This window comes from Macaca nemestrina, chromosome 15, assembly GCF_043159975.1.
Source record: "Macaca nemestrina isolate mMacNem1 chromosome 15, mMacNem.hap1, whole genome shotgun sequence".
In the NCBI taxonomy this organism is placed as follows: Eukaryota; Metazoa; Chordata; class Mammalia; order Primates; family Cercopithecidae; genus Macaca; species Macaca nemestrina.
The window spans coordinates 23,392,496-23,409,177 of NC_092139.1; the positions used below are offsets into that span (position 1 = coordinate 23,392,496).

Consider the following 16,682-nt stretch of genomic DNA (forward strand, 5'->3'; position numbering starts at 1 on the left):
CTCTTAGACTTCCAAAGTAATTTGGGAAGCTGAAGTGACACGTCCTTTCCCTGCTCAATCCTGCAAGCTTTTAAGAAGTTCGTTACCTTTTTTAGATGTGCAACACCATAGTTTCTCTATAATGATCATAGAATTCCAGTGGAATGACCAATAAAAATTTTCCCTCTTGTCTTCAGAGTATTTTTTTAATTTATTAATGCAAACACTTATTTAGCATTGACATTGTTACAGACCCTATTATAGGCTTTAGTAAAACAGAGGTAAAACAGGCATTCAAACTATAGAGGGTGAGTAAATTGTGGTATGGCGTTTTCTTTATGTGAGAGAGCTAGGGACAGAGTGCTGTGGGGACAGGAGCTGGAGCAGTGAGTGCTGCCTGGGACAGTGGGCAGTGGTGACAGAGGAGGAAAACTGAATCCGGCAGTCAGGATGGAGTTAAAGTGTACCAAGTGGACAAGAGCGGGAGAGGAGCGCTCAGGTGAAGGGAACACCAAATCACTTGCAAGAGCTTATGTGTGCGTGGGTCAGTGGTATGTGTAGGGTTCTAATTCAGGCGCCCCAGCTGAGTAATATCAGGGTGGAAATAGATGGAGTGATTCAAATAACACCTTACGTGTTTTCTTTTTTTAGAAACTAATTTTCATTCTGTCGTGATTATACATACTCGTTTTTCCTTCCAGGAAGTCCATGAAGACCCAGGGCAGGCCACCTTGAGCACCACACACCCTGAGGGGCCAGGGCCTGCCACCTCGGCTCCCGAGCCAGCCACGGCAGCCAGCAGCCAAGCCGAGAAAGCCATTCCCAGCAAGAGTCTGCTTGATTGGCTGAGGCAGCAGGCTGACTACTCCTTAGAAGTTCCCGGCTTCGGGGCAGTAAGTGTTTGTTGGTGCTGCCTGAGATCGCTGTTTGCTTCCTGCTGACTTGTTGCTATATTTGATGAAAGCATGCTGAGGGAAACCAGAAAGTTGGGAGCTATTTGGGAGAAATCTGTCAGCTGACAACATCATGTTAAAGGACTTTTGTTTTTAAGTTTAAATTTTGATTAAATTCTCCAGTAATAGAAATGATAGCCCATCTCCAAATACTATGCCAAAAAGTAGACATGCAAAATCCTAAGAGGACAGAACTTGTCCCCCGTCCCCACAAACATTGCCACACGGTATCATAAGCTCATAGAGAAATCTTTAGGTTGCATAAACTTGGCCACCTATGAAAATGTTCCTTTGTATTCTTTTCAAGTTAATACGTTACCATTTGTGGTGGTTGGGGGACTGTCCTTAGTTTTATGGTTACTCTGCTTTGGGACATTCCCTTCAAATTACCTTACTGCCTTTGTCCTAAGTCCCTCAGACTAGACATTTTTGGGAGAGGACTCTTGAGCACGATGTCTTTTTTGGTTTTTCTCTTCTCACTTGCTCACCTACCTCACCACCGTCTTTGTCCTGGATGCACCTAACTATTAAGATACATATGTAGAGAGCACACAAGAAGAGGAGAACACATTCACAGATGCGCACCCTCCAGAGACAGGTGAAACCAGCCAGGCAAGTAGCAGTGACGAGAGAATCCAAGGAAACGATCAAGAGGAAAAGGCCAGGGATTAACAGGGCCCTGGCAGCCTTGTGAATTGGCTCATGTGTTCTAGTCTGGAGGGCTGGGGGCCCACACAGCCTGTTTTCCAGCTTACTGTAGGAACACTGGTGCTTCAGGAGAGAAAGCCTAGGTGAGGCCAGGTAGCTATTTCCTTTAGTTTAACCTGGCCAGCTCCTGTGCAGACAGCCATTGAAGAGAACAATAGCAAAACCAGTTGAAAGGCATCAGCCTCATCAGAAGAATCTGGGATAGCGAGTTTTGTAATGTTGGTCTCCGTTTTCATCCTAGAATTTTTCAGACAAACCAAAGCAGAGGAGGCCACGCTGTAAAGAACCTGGAAAATTAGATGTCAGCTCTCTGAGTGGGGAAGAGAGGGTTCCTGCCGTCCCCAAGGAGCCAGGACTGAGGGTAAGGAAGAAGGCCATGTGAGTGTGGGGCCAGGAGGAGCATCCTGGTTGAGCCATGCCTTATACACTTGAGAGAAAGCCCCAGCTGGGAAGGGGTTCACTGGGAGACGTCTTTCAAGAGGACTAGAAGCCAGCACAGGAAGTTGATTAGCAGCAAGAAATGGTGCTGTGGCATTTTTGAGCACTCTGTGACTCCCAGTGGTCATTTGTTTTCAACCCTTACCTCCAGAATTGTTTGTTAAACCATTGCCAAAGCTTGGGTTTGTGTTTTGTTTCTCCTGTGTGCAGAGTTGCAAGGGAAAAGAAATTTTAACCTTTGTTAGTGAACAAAATTCATTATTGGAAGTTTTCATTTCCTAATTTAGGTTTTTATGGCTACCGTTTAAGACATTTCTTCCTAGTCCGGCCTCACTGGCAATGAAAAACAGCTGACTCTAAGCACTACCCTTTTCCTATTATAGCATCATGAGACTGGAAGGGACTTCAAAGACTTCTGCAGAATACTTCTAGTATAACGAATCCGAGTTAATTATAGTTTACAGATTAGTACAAATTTGGACTGCAAAAGTCATAACCTCTAGGGGGCGGTAACAACATTTCAAGTTGAAAATGTGTTGAGCTTGGGCAAATTATATATAAATGTGCTTTTAACCTCCTAAAAGCACTTTCTGCCCGAATAGGGAACTTCTGAAGATCCTCGTGGGGACTATTGCCTTTCCCAGGTTGTTCCATAAACTCAAGCTTTCCTGAATGCCTTCCCTTAAGTACTCTGCCAGCTACATCTTTCCTGGAGTAGGAATTCCCTTCTCGGTGGGATTGCTTGAATGTGATTTCTTTTTATAGCTCCAAAAGACCGCCCACCCTAGTCATTTCCTCCTGGTGCAGAAAGAGGTTGGCATTTAATGTTCTCAGGGAACTTGTTCCAGAGTTTGTCACCTGGATTACCGCTGGTCTAGTAGCCCCACCAGTGGCCATTGCTCATCTCCATCTGCTACCACAGCCCCTTTGAGGGGGGACTTGGACCCTAGACAGTTTGTCACGTTGGAGAAGCTGCTCTTTTTTTCCCCTCTTGCTTTAGTCTCAGAAAATGTCCCTTCCACCCTTTTCTTAGGATTCTCCCCCCACTTTCTTTCACCTGCAGCAGTATGAGTTGGTTCACCTTTGTTTGTGTCCCCTCTGTCTTCCCTCGACCCTTCACACTGCCTCCCACCTTCTTCTTTTGTCTCGGCGCACGGTGTCTCAGATACACTGTCAAGGGAAGACCTCCAATTCTTGCTTTGTTGTAGTCTCTGAATTCTTGCTTTAGAGATGTGTCAGGAAGAGCCACGTAGTTCCCCCTTGGCTTGCTTGTTTCTTTCTCCATGTCTAACAGTTTCCCTCATGTTCCTTGGAAACTAATGTTCATCCCTCCCTACAGATGCTGACCCTTTGCCAGAAAACCCATCTCTAAGCTGTTCTTGCAAGCCAGCCTCTTCCCAGAGATGTGTTAGCCTCCTTTGTTAAATAAACACACTCCCTGCCTCGGAGGCCCTTTTCCTGCAGTAAGGCAAGAACAAGACCTCAGGCAGCTCAGCCTTCCCAACAGGGGCACCCGTGTATCTCCTGCAGCTCCTCTTGGAACAGGGCCTTCTAGGGTGCACTGTTCTCTTTTTCTTTGCCATAGATACTTAGTCCATTCAGGCTACCATAACACAATACTGGGGGGCTTATAAGCAACAGAAATTTATTTCTCACAGTTCTGGAGACCCAAATGTCCAAGGTCAAGGTACTGACAGGTCAAGGCACTGGCAGATTGGGTGTCTGGTGAGGCCCCATACCACATCATCCAGACAGATGTCTTCTCACTGTGCCCTCTCGTGGAGGAAGGGACAGCCAGCTCTCATAAGGTTACTGGCCGGGCGCGGTGGCTCAAGCCTGTAATCCCAGCACTTTGGGAGGCCGAGACGGGCAGATCACAAGGTCAGGAGATCAAGACCATCCTGGCTAACATGGTGAAACCCCGTCTCTACTAAAAAATACAAAAAACTAGCCGGGCGAGGTGGTGGGCGCCTGTAGTCCCAGCTACTCAGGAGGCTGAGGCAGGAGAATGGCGTAAACCCAGGAGGCAGAGCTTGCAGTGAGCTGAGATCTGGCCACTGCAGTCCAGCCTGGGTGACAGAGCAAGACTCCGTCTCAAAAAAATAGTAATAATAATAATGTCACTAATTCCATTCATAAAGGCTCAGCCCCTATGACCTGATCACCACCCTAAACCCCCTGCATCCTATTACCATCACCTTGGGGCACAGGATTTCAACATAGGAATCTGAAGGGACACAAACATTTACAGCAGAAACCCTACCCCTCTTTTTAGAAATAGATTTAAATCTCACAAGGAATTCCTCCTCCCTTCCTTCGAGCTCACATGGCCCTTCTGCCGTATGCACTGTGGTTTGGATGGGTGGTGTCCACAGAATTATCATAGCACAGGCTGCATGGAAGGTTGTGGGATTCAATTTTTAATGCCCAGTACCTAGTGGTTACTCATTAAATATATGTATACACACACATATACTTAATATAGTTTATATGTGTAAGTTACATATATATATATTGGTTTTACCTGTATGTGTATAGTTTTGGGGTTTTGCTGGGCCATTTGACAGTTGCAGACATGACATATCACCCCTAAATACTTTAGCATGCATCTCATAAAGAACATTTTCCTGCATAATTATTGCTATTATTACGTGTACATATTAATAATACCTGTTATCTAGTCTATATTCACATTCCACCAGTTATCCTAAAAATGTCTTTAGAGCTGGTTTCTGTTGTGTTCTGGTTTGGTTTTAGGATTTTTAAATGAAGAGCCATATATCGCATTTCGTTGTTAGGTCTCTTTTCACCCAGCACGTATTTGTTGGATGAATGTACTAACCTTCGGAGAAGAAAGGAAGCTCCGGTCACCACCTTCTTTTAACTCCACCCAGAGTTAAGTTTTAGAGTTGGAGTAATGCTACCATGCATTGATGAGGATGTTCTTGGGCTGGATGCCTATGCAATTAGATAGAAAGCAGATTTGCCTCCAGTGTGCTTGAACATAAGGAAGCTCCTTTTCCTTGTTCTCTTTGCCCCCTCCGCAGGCCTTTCCTGGAAGGGGAAGCAGGTTTGCTCCCAGGGTATAATTACCGGGAGGGAGAGCTGCCAAAGCCCGCCTGGCCGCTGTGTGTGGTCGCCGCACTGCTGGGAGGGGCACCTGACTGGGGTGGGCAGCAGCTGGTGGCTGGGGTGACTCCTCCACAGGTCGTGGTTAAAGCTGACTTCCTTTGCCAGCACTCTTGTTCTGCTGCAAATGAAGAGCGTTCTCTTTATCCTCGGGGCCTTTCTGCTGCTATTCTCCACATCTAGAGGGGAAGAAAGATCAGCTTGTGCCTTCTAAGCAAGTTCTGATTTCTGAAAGGACCCACCATTCTGTCTACAACCATGATTCTCAGCAAGGGCAGGGAAAGGATGCTTTTGACATCCCATATCCTGAGAGTGCTATTTGCACTTACTGGGCCAAGGCCAAGGTGGCGAAAGGTCCTTTGGGGCATAGACTGGTCCTAGATACCCTGAGGAGGGTCTCAAAGCATGTTAAAGAAGACCTGATTTATAGCAGATTCCTTGAAAATAAGAAGGAGGCACCATTCATCTAGTGCTGGGCTTGTTTTCTTCCTAACAGAGTTCTGAGATGGAATATGCCCCTCTCGCTGGAGAGTTATGAGGGCACATTTGTGGATGTACAGGAAAGACACTCCCCAGCATCTTTCTCTGCCTCTCGGTTGTGGGTAGGCTACAGGAAGAGGGCTCGGAAAGGTGTGTGGTCAAGTTGTGGTTACCCTGGCTGAAGCACCCTGGGCTGTGGTGCCATGCCAGCAAGGGCCTGAGACTGCTGTGTAGACAGAGTGGCTGGCCCAGAATGAGGCGATTTGCATTGATGAGCTCAAGACAGACTGGTGAGAAATTATCCTTTTAGCCTGGCCCCGATCCATCAAGTCCTACTGTCTCTCTTTAGAAATAGGAACCAGCCAGGAATTGCTTCCCCAGTGATCCTCCCTAGAGCCAGAGGGGCAGTTGCCAGCCGAGCACATTGCAAGTGGCAGGTCATGCTGGGAAGAAGAGAGGGTGTGGTGTGCTGTGGAAAGAGGCCTGGGCTGGGAACCACAGGGCCTGTGTTCTCACCTGCTATGTCCCTGACCCACTGTACCCTGCCCACCCCCACCCCCACCCCCACCCCCACTTGTGAAAACGAAGGGGACTAAATATAACAGTTTCAGGGATTTCTTCCAGCCCTGTGATGCAAACCAAGGCTTTTTGAGAAGAACTTTCTTAAAGTTGCCATCATAAAGCTTTTTTGTCTATGATGAACTGGGGTTTTATATATATTCTTGGGAAACTGAAGGACAGGTGTAGGAGTTCAAAAAATATTTCTGGGGACTCAGAAACATTCAGATATGCACGTTTTCACACACCTATGAATCTGTAAATTCTCTGTAAAGCAGGCATGATGATAGTACTGACTCCACAGGGCTGATTCACTGATTGGTTGAGACGCTGCTGGAGCCCTCCGTACAGTGCCTGACACGTGATCAGTGCTTCCTCATGGCGTCTCGCACTCTTCTGCTGCTCATCCTCTTATCACCACCACCTTCCCTGCTGCCTCCGACAGCCGTTCCCCTCGCTGCTGAGTGCCCACTGCCGTGGGAACCAACACAGTCCAGCTGCTGCTCATTTGGGGCCCACCACACACATGTGTCCTTACAGCCCATGAGAACCTGAAACCAGTGCCACCAACTAAGGTTACAGCTGCCCCTTAAATAAAAATCTGGTGGGTCTTCCAAGGATTTGCTTCTTTCATAGTTTATGGAGAAGAGAGGCAGTGAAAAAAATGGGAAATGCTAGGGCTGCCGAATTAAAGTTAAAAGTAGGTGCCCTTAGGCAGATTGTAAATAGATTTCTTAACTGCCCTCAGGCCTGGTGGCAAGTCTCAGCCCAGAGATATCCTCAGCTTCCCTGGCTTCTTTCTCTATGTTCTGTGGGGTTTTTTCGGTCATTCTGGTGTCTCTTGGTGAGACCTGCACCTCCTTTCTCGCCCCAAGAGTGTGCCCCATTGAGAGGTACAGCCAGATCCCTGCCTCTGATTCCCACAGACAAGGAGGCTGTGGGCTGATGGAGCCTCAGCTGCTGCTTGTCACATCACCACCCCCGACTCTGCAGACTCTAGTGGAAGGGAAGGTATTCCAAAGGAGAATCCTGGAAAGGCCGCAGGCGCAGCCCAAGGAGTTGCCTCAGCAGCCCAGAGGCCTCACCCCTCACTGTTGAGCTCTCCTGCCTCATGCTGCTCCGTAGGCTCCACATTCCAGCCTTGATGGTGATCATTGACCTCAGTGGAATCCAGTGTGACAAGATCCATTGAGGCCACTGTGAACATGTTGCTTCACCATTGCTGTAATCAAAGGGAAGGGGGTAAAACAGCACTGCCTTTGTAGCAGGAACCGTAAGAAGAAGATGCCCAGGCAGTCAGGGAGGTGCCAGCAGGGGAGGGCTTTGTCCTCACACTGTACACCTCCTCTGTGTGAGGAAACTCTGAGACTGCTCAACTGCACAAGTACAGTTCACCTTTTTTCATACCATGGGCATGTACTACTTGATAAACTAGCTGATAGCAGTGAGGTGTGGAGGGCAATCAAAAGAGAGAAAGGCATGCAGTTCTCCAGGGGCGCAGGGCCTGCGGCACTAAGTCCTGAAAGAAATCGCTCCCCATCTGTGGGGAAGAAATTCTCTCTCTCTCTAGGGATTATAAATTCAGAGAAAGATCCATTGTAATTGCAGTGGTTTGTTTACGCTCCAGGGACCAGGTTCCTGTCTGCATCCTCTCTGCCCTGCAGAGCTCCTGAGCTCCACTCTCAAGAAGAAGGGTGTGGGGCCGCAGCCTGCGCCTCCCTCTCCACGTGCTGCCTCCCCTGTGATTCTGTGCAGCTCAGCCGTCCTGATGGGTTATGGGAATGTCCAGTGCAGGTGCCAGATTACCCGTGTTGAGGGCCCTGGTCCTGTCACAGTGTGGTCCACATGGAGCAGAAGTGCTTTACTGCAGAGCTCTCTGCTAATTAAGAAAATTGGAGAGCGAACCTCCAAATAGAGAAAAAATAGATGGTCTCCCTTAGGGAGAACATGACTTATTTTAGTGGCAGTTTCCCCAACAATGTTCAAGAAGTCCTTCATTTCTTCAACAAGCATATACACATCCCATTGTATTCAGAGAGGGGTGGGGCATACACACAATAAATAAATGATGTGCCATTAGCAAGCACTGCTTCCTATGGATCAGGTAATGTGTTAAACCCGTCACTTTCAGCAACTCTAAAGATAGCTGCCATTGTCCTTTTTTACTTAAACTCAGAGGCTAACTGACATGTCTTGAGTCCCACAGCTAGGAGGTTGCCGTCAGGATTTAAACTCGGGTCTGTCTGGCTTCAAAACCCTGTCTTACATATTCTTTGTTGCTTCAGTGAAAACCTGTGTCAGGAGGAAGGCAAGCGTTGGGATCTGGTGAAGGGGTCTCAGCCACAATAGTCTCACTGAGAACCAGGGCACTTTTAGTGCTTTCTCCAGCTCCCCACTCTCTTCTGCCAGCTTCTCACAGGCTGGATGCCACTTTTGCCAGTCAGCATGTTGGAATTACCACTGGGCAGTGACAGGTGCCCTACTTGTGCCCATGCCACAAAATGCTGTCAGCTGCTGAGGGAGAAGCCTGTCAGGTACAGTCAGGCCGGAGAGCTGCACAAGTAGGCGAGAGGTGCTCCTTTTCCTGGGAACCCTTCGTGCAGCTGGAGACAGGCCAGGCCAGTGCAGAGCCCTGGTCGTCACCCTCAGCTGACCACCTGCCATCCTGTTGCCTCAGCATTTTGTGTTTCTTTGTTTTTCCAGGGGTTTCTTCCAGAAAACAAGTTCAATCACACCCTGGGTGAGCCTGTTCTTCGAGATACGGGCCCCCGCAGGAGGGGGAGGCGGCCTCGGAGCGAGCTCCTGAAGGCTCCTTCCATTGTGGCAGACTCTCCCTCTGGAATGGGGCCGCTGTTCATGAATGGACTGATTGCTGGGATGGACCTGGTAGGACTTCAGAACATGAGAAATATGCCAGGCATCCCCCTCACCGGGCTGGTGGGGTTTCCAGCTGGCTTTGCCACGATGCCAACGGGTGAAGAGGTCAAAAGTACCCTGAGCATGCTGCCCATGATGCTGCCGGGCATGGCTGCTGTGCCCCAGATGTTTGGTGTTGGGGGACTCCTCAGTCCACCCATGGCAACCACCTGCACTTCCACTGCTCCAGCGTCTCTGTCAAGCACAACGAAAAGTGGTACGGCAGTGACTGAAAAGACTGCGGGAGACAAGCCGAGTAGCCATGATGTGAAAACAGACACTTTAGCTGAGGATAAGCCTGGTCCAGGTGCATTTTCTGATCAGTCTGAACCTGCAATAACTACTAGTAGTCCTGTGGCTTTTAACCCATTTCTCATCCCCGGAGTATCTCCTGGACTCATTTACCCGTCCATGTTCCTCTCCCCTGGTATGGGCATGGCTCTGCCAGCCATGCAGCAGGCCAGACACTCGGAAATAGTAGGCCTGGAGAGCCAAAAGAGGAAGAAGAAGAAGACAAAGGGGGACAACCCCAACTCCCACCCAGAGCCTGCTCCCAGCTGCGAAAGGGAGCCCAGCAGTGATGAGAACTGTGCCGAACCCAGTGCCCTTTTGCCTGCAGAGAGAGAACATGTGGCACAGGCTGGGGAGGGGGCACCCAAAGACTCCAACGACGACACCAATTAGAACTTTTTTCATTTAAGAAATTATTGTGACTTGTAAGTTTCTTATCCCATAAAGGTTTGTTACTTCCCTCACTTCACCTCCATAAGAACCTGTGTTTCCATAAGTAAGATGACCTACCTGATTTCCTGTCTGAGAACTATGGTAACAGATGTTAATAGTTGCAGGGTCTCACCACTCCATTAGATAAGTGTTGTCTACCTAGTCTAGGAGGCACAGAATTCGCATTCTGTTCATCCCGTTCATTCCAGCAATCGTAGCTAATACAGTACTTGGTGACGCGCCCACCCCCTTCTCTTCCAAGTTTCCCACTCACTCGAGGAGGAAAAATGGCAAAAGAAAGCTGTCTAGGGATTTACCATTGAAGGGCTGAAGAACAGAGACAAAGAGGAGCTCTTTTTCTATGAGCTGGGTTGCACAGGAGGAATGTCACAGGGAACCAAAAAGCACAGAAAAAGGAAGTGCTGGTGCATATTTTTTAGTTAAAATAATTCCCTATTTTATCATGATTCTTAAGTGAGTAGTATAGACAGAAGCATATAACTAATGGTTGAAAATACATATATTCATTTCTTTATAAAAAACAAAAACCTTACTGGTAGTAATATAATTTCCCCCTTCATGGTTTTTCAGACACCTGCAGCGAGAAGAAATACTGACTGACTAGGCATTATTTTCTATACATCCCTCTCCCCAGTGAAAAGATGCCTCTCGCTGCAAAAAAGCTTTACCCACCATGAGTTATTGCTGGCGACGGGGGTGGGGCCAGGACCCGCGGTCCGTAGAGCTCCACGTTGCTTCACACACACACAGCTGGCGCTCTGCTCCCACCTGGTTCGCTTACAGATTTCTTAGCCATTAATTTGCCTCTCTGTGTTTAAAGAGCACCAGGACCGAATGGATTTTCACTTGAGGCTTTCCTTCACCAATAAGGCTCTTTCTGGAGCCTGCAAGACAGTTGCCCAACACTTTGACACTTGCTAGTAGGTCCTTTGATCAGGAATGTCTGAAGCTGTCAGATGTGTGCCATCCTTTATAATACAGCTGTGAAAAGTTACTTCTCCATTAATTTCTCCATTCTGTTTATATCTTACAGTTGGACCCAAATCCCAAATTATCAGTTAATCGAAACTATGTTGCAAGTCAACATTATTTTCTCTTCCTCAGCTTCTCCTTGTTTAGGAACTGAGAAAGAACCTGCCTAAGCAGCACTTCCCCATGTCCTTTCGCCTTCGTGTTAACGTCCCTTCTAATGGTCTCACTCTTCACAGGTAGTTCACACTCTAAGACTTGAAGTAAGCTCATGGTTCAGTACTCTGGGGGCGCAGGGCTGCGCAGGACCCTTGGAAATGTTGCAAGTGTTACTAGTACCAGTTTCACTTTTCGTTGTCACAATTTACTGTATTTTTTACTTTTTCTGTTACAGTTTTGCTAATTTATCAGAAGGTCCAAAAGTTTGACATAACTATTTCATTTTGCATTATTTATTTATGATGCTTTTGTCATTGTCTTTTATACATTTGGGATTATAAATTATGTAAATGTTAAAATGAGCATCTCAAAGAAGTCTGTTAAATCATGATTGAAAATGTCAATCAGATGTATCTTCAAAAAGTGGAGTCCCAGTTTTATGAATCTGATATAAACCAGAAATTCTATAACCAATCACAGAAGAATCCAGTAATTGAACAAATCCTATTTAATGACATCCTTGTAGCATAGATGGTCTATAATGCTGACCACAGATTTCTTAGAAATGCTGCTCTCTCTATTTAACTAACATTTTGTTCAGTTTTGCCTCCAGTGGAAGCAGAAAGGGTTTTTTCAGCTGTTAAATCCTAAAAATCAATATAATTTATTTATGTAAAAAAAAATAACTCAATCAATATATTTTTGAACCTTTTAAGTACTAATTTTCTTTTTATCAAGTAGAAAAAAAATGTATTTGCCCTAAATCCTTAAAATACAAATGCTATAAAAATTCCTGTATCTTGAAAGCCTTACTGCAAATGAGTATTATAGACATCCAGCAGAGTCTGGTTTTCTTTGTTGTCGTTGTGTTGTTGTTGTTTTGTATGGAAAAGCTGCTTTCCCCGGGTTCCACTTATAACCTCCAGTAGGTCACAGGGTTCAATGTGGATCTGACTTAAAAACCCACCAGCATGCTCAATCCCTTGTTATACCTTATCGAATCTGTATGTTAACTCTCTGGGTGTTTAGGCTTCTATTTGACTGCTGTTGTGACCCTGTTTGCAAAATGAAAATGACACTCTGTGGATTATTTGCTCTGTAAGGCACAAGTGCTTCTTATGATTATTTTGACGTTTCCAAGAGCAAAAGCCAAATTTAAACTCTTCAGCAAACTTGAGCCTTTTCATCTAATTCCATGTCACTCACAGCCATAACTTTTCTTGATCATTCTTCACCCCCATGTCTTACATAATAAATTGTGGTCTTGATCCTGGATTTAAAAACAAAAAAAAAGTTTAAAAGTCACATTTGTATTTGAGGAATTCAGTGGCACTTGGGTGTCTCTTGCTGCCTGGGGCATTTGTGAGTGCATGGTATGCCCGCTGTCTTTCCCAGGTGTCCGATCCGTGCTGGGCACCCCATGGAGGACTTGTTGAATATTCATCATGAGGGTTGACTTGGCCTGTCTCTCGACCAACTGACCAGAACACCTGGTTAAAACATGCCCTAGAAGGGAGTCGGGGGTGGGCGAGGTGGCTCACGCCTATAATCCCAGCACTTTGGGAGGCCAAGGTAGGCGGATCACTTAAGATCAGGAGTTTGAGACCAGCCTGGCCAACATGGTGAAACCCCGTCTCTACTGAAAATACAAAAATTAACTGGGCATGGTGGCGGGCACCTGTAATCCCAGCTACTCGTTAAGCTGAGGCAGGAGAATCACTTAAACCTGGGAGGCAGAGATTGCAGTGAGCCGAGATCGTGCCACTGCACTCCAGCCTGGGCAACAGTGAGGTTCCATCTCAAGAAAAAAAGAAAGAGTTGGCAGCACAGCATCCTGCTCCACAGACTCGAGGCCTGAACGCTCTCAGCTGGTACATCCCCAGCACCACTTCTCAAGCTCCATACCGAGAGTCCCACCTCAATCACACACCTGCAATGTATGGGGGAACTAGACTTGAGTGGGTTAGAGTAGGTTCATAAAACACAGGACCACCAGGGTAGCTGAAATTCTCAAGGTTTTTCAGAACTCTGTGCTCCTGAGCCTGGTGTCTCAACCCCAAAAGGGGTGAGTCAGAAGTTATCAATGAGGCTGGCAGGAAAGTGCCACAGCCTCTTTGAAGGCTGAGCAAGAGACTGACCCAGCCTCATCTTGTTGGCTCCCAACTAAACACCACCAGATGCGTGCATGAATGGCCTGGAGCATGGATGGGCATTGTTACAGTAAGGCCTTAGGTGTTACAGGCCTCTAATCAAGACATAGGGAGCCCTCATAACAACTTAAACAGAAGAAGTAGTAAAGGGTCTTGGTTTCATTTTTTACCTAAAACCCTGTCCCAGGAAATACTACCTTGTACAAGGGCAGAATAGGAATAGTTGGTTCAGCACACTGGACTACTGTTGGTGTGTGTTTGCCATTAGTGACCTCATTTGTCCTCACTGCATCTTGGGCACTGGGTAGAGGGATGCCAACATCGAATTTGCCTCCTGAAAACTAGCAGAGAGACTGCCAAAGCTACCTTGTCAATCCTGAACAGCAGAGCTGGGCTAGACCCCGCAGTCCCACCAGCTGGGGAGACGGCACCCTAATTTTGCCTTTCGTGGTAACAGTCTGGGGCCTCTATCTCAGAAACCAAAACTGAGTGAAGAAATTACACTCAGAAAAATTGGCACTAGGAAAAACAGAACACTCAAATAAGTGTCACACCCTCTGGAAAACTCGATGCTAGATTCATTTACACCAAATTGCTTAAATGGCCTCTTGTAAGAAGTATTGTTCATTTGCCTCTTCTGGAAACCACAGGATTTCTTTCTTAGGTCAGAAGTAGAGTTCACCCAGCCCAGTAATTGGGATCTTGGCTGCCTAGTGGCGGACATTGTGGCCACTTTCATAATCCTAACTCAACAAGGTATCTGTGGGATGAAGTAGGGAATAGGGGAAAGGGTGAGTTCAATGCTGGCTGCTTCTGGGAAGTTGTTTTATGAGGTCGATTTGGACATGGAGTCTGAGCATGGCTGTGACAAGTTGGTGCCTCCTAGACGGCCTTGGGGTTTGAGTTCTGGCTCAGCCCAAGCCTTGGAGGACAATGGGAAGATCTACAATGAGAGCCAGTTGTGGGGGAGGAACAGCCACTTGGAACACCCTTCTCCAAGTCTGTTTCCTCATCTGTAAAATGGGGATAATGATAATTTGCACTAATAGGGCTGTTGATGGGGTTCATTGAAATGATCAGTCTTTGTTTATTTTTGTTTTTTTGAGACAGAGTTTCGCTCTTGTTGCCCAGTGCGATGGTGCAATCTCGGCTCACTGCAACCTCTGCCTCCTGGGTTCAAGCGATTTTCCTGCCTCAGCCTCCTGAGTAGCTGGGATTACAGGCACCCACCATCACACCCGGCTAATTTTGTATTTTTAGTAGAGACAGGGTTTCTCCATGTTGGTCAGGCTGATCTCAAATCCCCAACGTCAGGTGATCCGCCCGCCTCGGCCTCCCGAAGTGCTGGGATGACAGGCGTGAGCCACTGGCCCAATCAATCAGATTCTTAATACTGCTGATTCTTTTGAGTCATAGGTCTTTTACTCCTTCTGGATAGCCAGCAAGAGAATTTACCAGTCTCACTGGAAAAGTAGGATAAGGAAGGGGCAAGGAAGAGCTTGTTCCAAGTCCCAAGGCAAGTACAGAGTGGATCTGGGATTGGGTTCAGAGCACTGCGGGAAACCAGCTTTCTGTCCTGCCCACAGGAAAGAAGGGTTTTCTGCATGAGCCCGTTGTGCTGGGTGGACTAGAGGGATGTGGGGACTGTTTTGGGGCTGGGGAACAGGAAGGTTCATGGGTTTGTGGAGCCTTCCTCAGTGTAGGAATGCCAGCTTTAGGAGGGAAAGTTAACACCCAGTTAAATTTTAATTCCATGTAAACATTTTTTAGAGTAAGTATATCCCATACAGTATTTGGTATATGCACTTTTTTAAATTTTCCCTTTTTAAATTTATTTAAATATTTTTGGCTGAGTGCGGTGGCCCACCATGTAATTCCAGCACTTTGGAGGCTGAGCGGGGAGGATCACTTGAATCCAGGAGTTTGAGCCTGGGCAACATAAGGAGTCCTCATCTCTACAAAAAATATTTTGAAAACTTAGCCAGGCATGATAGTGTGTGCCTATTGTCCTTGCTACTCAGGAGGCTGAGGTGGGAGGATCGCTTGAGTCCAGGAGGTTGAGGCTGCAGGAAGCTGTGATCACAACACTACACTTCAGCCTGGCCAGCAGAGCCAGACCCTGTCTCTAAAAAACAAAATGCAACCTCAAAACTCCCAGGCTTAAGTGATGCCCCCTCCTCAGCCTCTGGAGTAGCTGGGACCACAGGCATGAGCCACCATGCCCAGCTAATTTTTTATCTTTTGTAGAGATGGGATCTTGATATGTTGCCCTAGCTGGTTTCAAACTCCTGGCCTCAAGCAATCCTCCCACCTCAGCCTCCCAAAGCGCTGGGATTACAGGCATGAGCCACCACCCCCAGCCTAAAAAACTTTATTGATTTATCTGGAACTCAAATTTAACCAGACATCCTGTATTTTATCTGGTAACCTTACTTAGTAGCAATAGTGTGCTATTTACTAGGCACTTCCTGTGAGTAGGATTTGTTCTATGTATGTTATGGCCAAATTCTTAATCCCCACAATAACCCTATGAGGTTGTCCTCATACATACAAGGAAACAGGCCCAGGCCTAAAGAAGCTAAGTAACTTGCCCAATCATCCAGCTGGAAAATGTCAGGGCTGGGCTTCGGGGACTCAGAGGAGTAAACCCAGAACTGTAAACTGAGCAGGAGGGGAGCCAGGATGGGCATCTTTAGTCTGAGGCTTGGAGCAGGCCATCCCTCTAGAGTGCAGCTTCATAAAATAGCACTAAGCGCAAATGATGAGCAAGGGGAGAGAGGTTGCTCTGGCCCTTGCTGCCCTTGGGCTGCAGCTACCATCCCTGAGGCCAGTGGGGAGGCAGTTAGCCTCAGTTTTTCCTTCCCATCCCTGCTGTGCTGGTGTTGGGAGGCCTCTGAGCTGGGGCTTATCCTAGGGAGTGTCTAAGTGCTTGGACTCACCAGCCCAGGGCCAAGGAGCCCCGTGAGAAGCAGTGTCCAATCTTGGAAGGTGGAAAGAAGGATGGCAGGGGGTAGGACAACTGTTCGGCTAGAATGGCCTGGGGAAAAGGATGGGGGAGCTGACCAGGGAGGGGAAGAGGCACATCTCACCCACCCATACGCTGGCCATGACCTTCCTCCTACCCAGGGAAGCTCAGCCACGTGCACCACTAAAGGTGGCCACAGCACTGCTTAGTCAATACCTACTCTGCAGGCCACTGTGCAGGCCTTCTGTGAGCTCATTCCAAAACATGTTCTCCAGGAGGACCAGGTTCAGGTGGGTTGTCACCTGCCTTCAGTGTCACAACTCATGAGGAAGAACAAGAATTTAGAGATGGGTCTGATTCCAAAATCTAGTGTTCTTGCACAGGCATTGGCTTTGCATGTGGAGCCACAGGCCCAACACACTTTCTTCCCGGGGTAGAGTCAGAGCTACGGCCCACAAGCCAAGAACCAGGACTCACATTTATAAATAATTGGACAATCAAAGGGAAATATTTCATGACCATAAAAATGATCCC

The 16,682-nt window shown here is 47.2% G+C and overlaps 1 protein-coding gene across 8 annotated transcripts in view; it reads left to right on the forward strand.

Annotated features, from left to right (window-relative positions):
* The window catches only part of LOC105496364 (chromodomain helicase DNA binding protein 6), a 214,516-nt gene extending 202,393 nt beyond the window's left edge, over positions 1-12,123 (forward strand). For 7 of the 8 annotated variants that reach the window (XM_071079296.1, XM_071079297.1, XM_071079300.1 and 4 more), the window contains 3 exons: positions 681-872; positions 1,882-2,001; positions 8,949-12,123. In XM_071079296.1, the coding sequence (XP_070935397.1) occupies positions 681-872; positions 1,882-2,001; positions 8,949-9,845 (1,209 nt within the window). In that variant the 3' untranslated portion in view covers positions 9,846-12,123. Of the gene's footprint in view, positions 1-680; positions 873-1,881; positions 2,002-8,948 lie in introns of those variants that run through there. The other variant, XR_011613333.1, reaches the window with a different exon arrangement.
* The last annotated feature ends 4,559 nt before the right edge of the window (positions 12,124-16,682 follow it).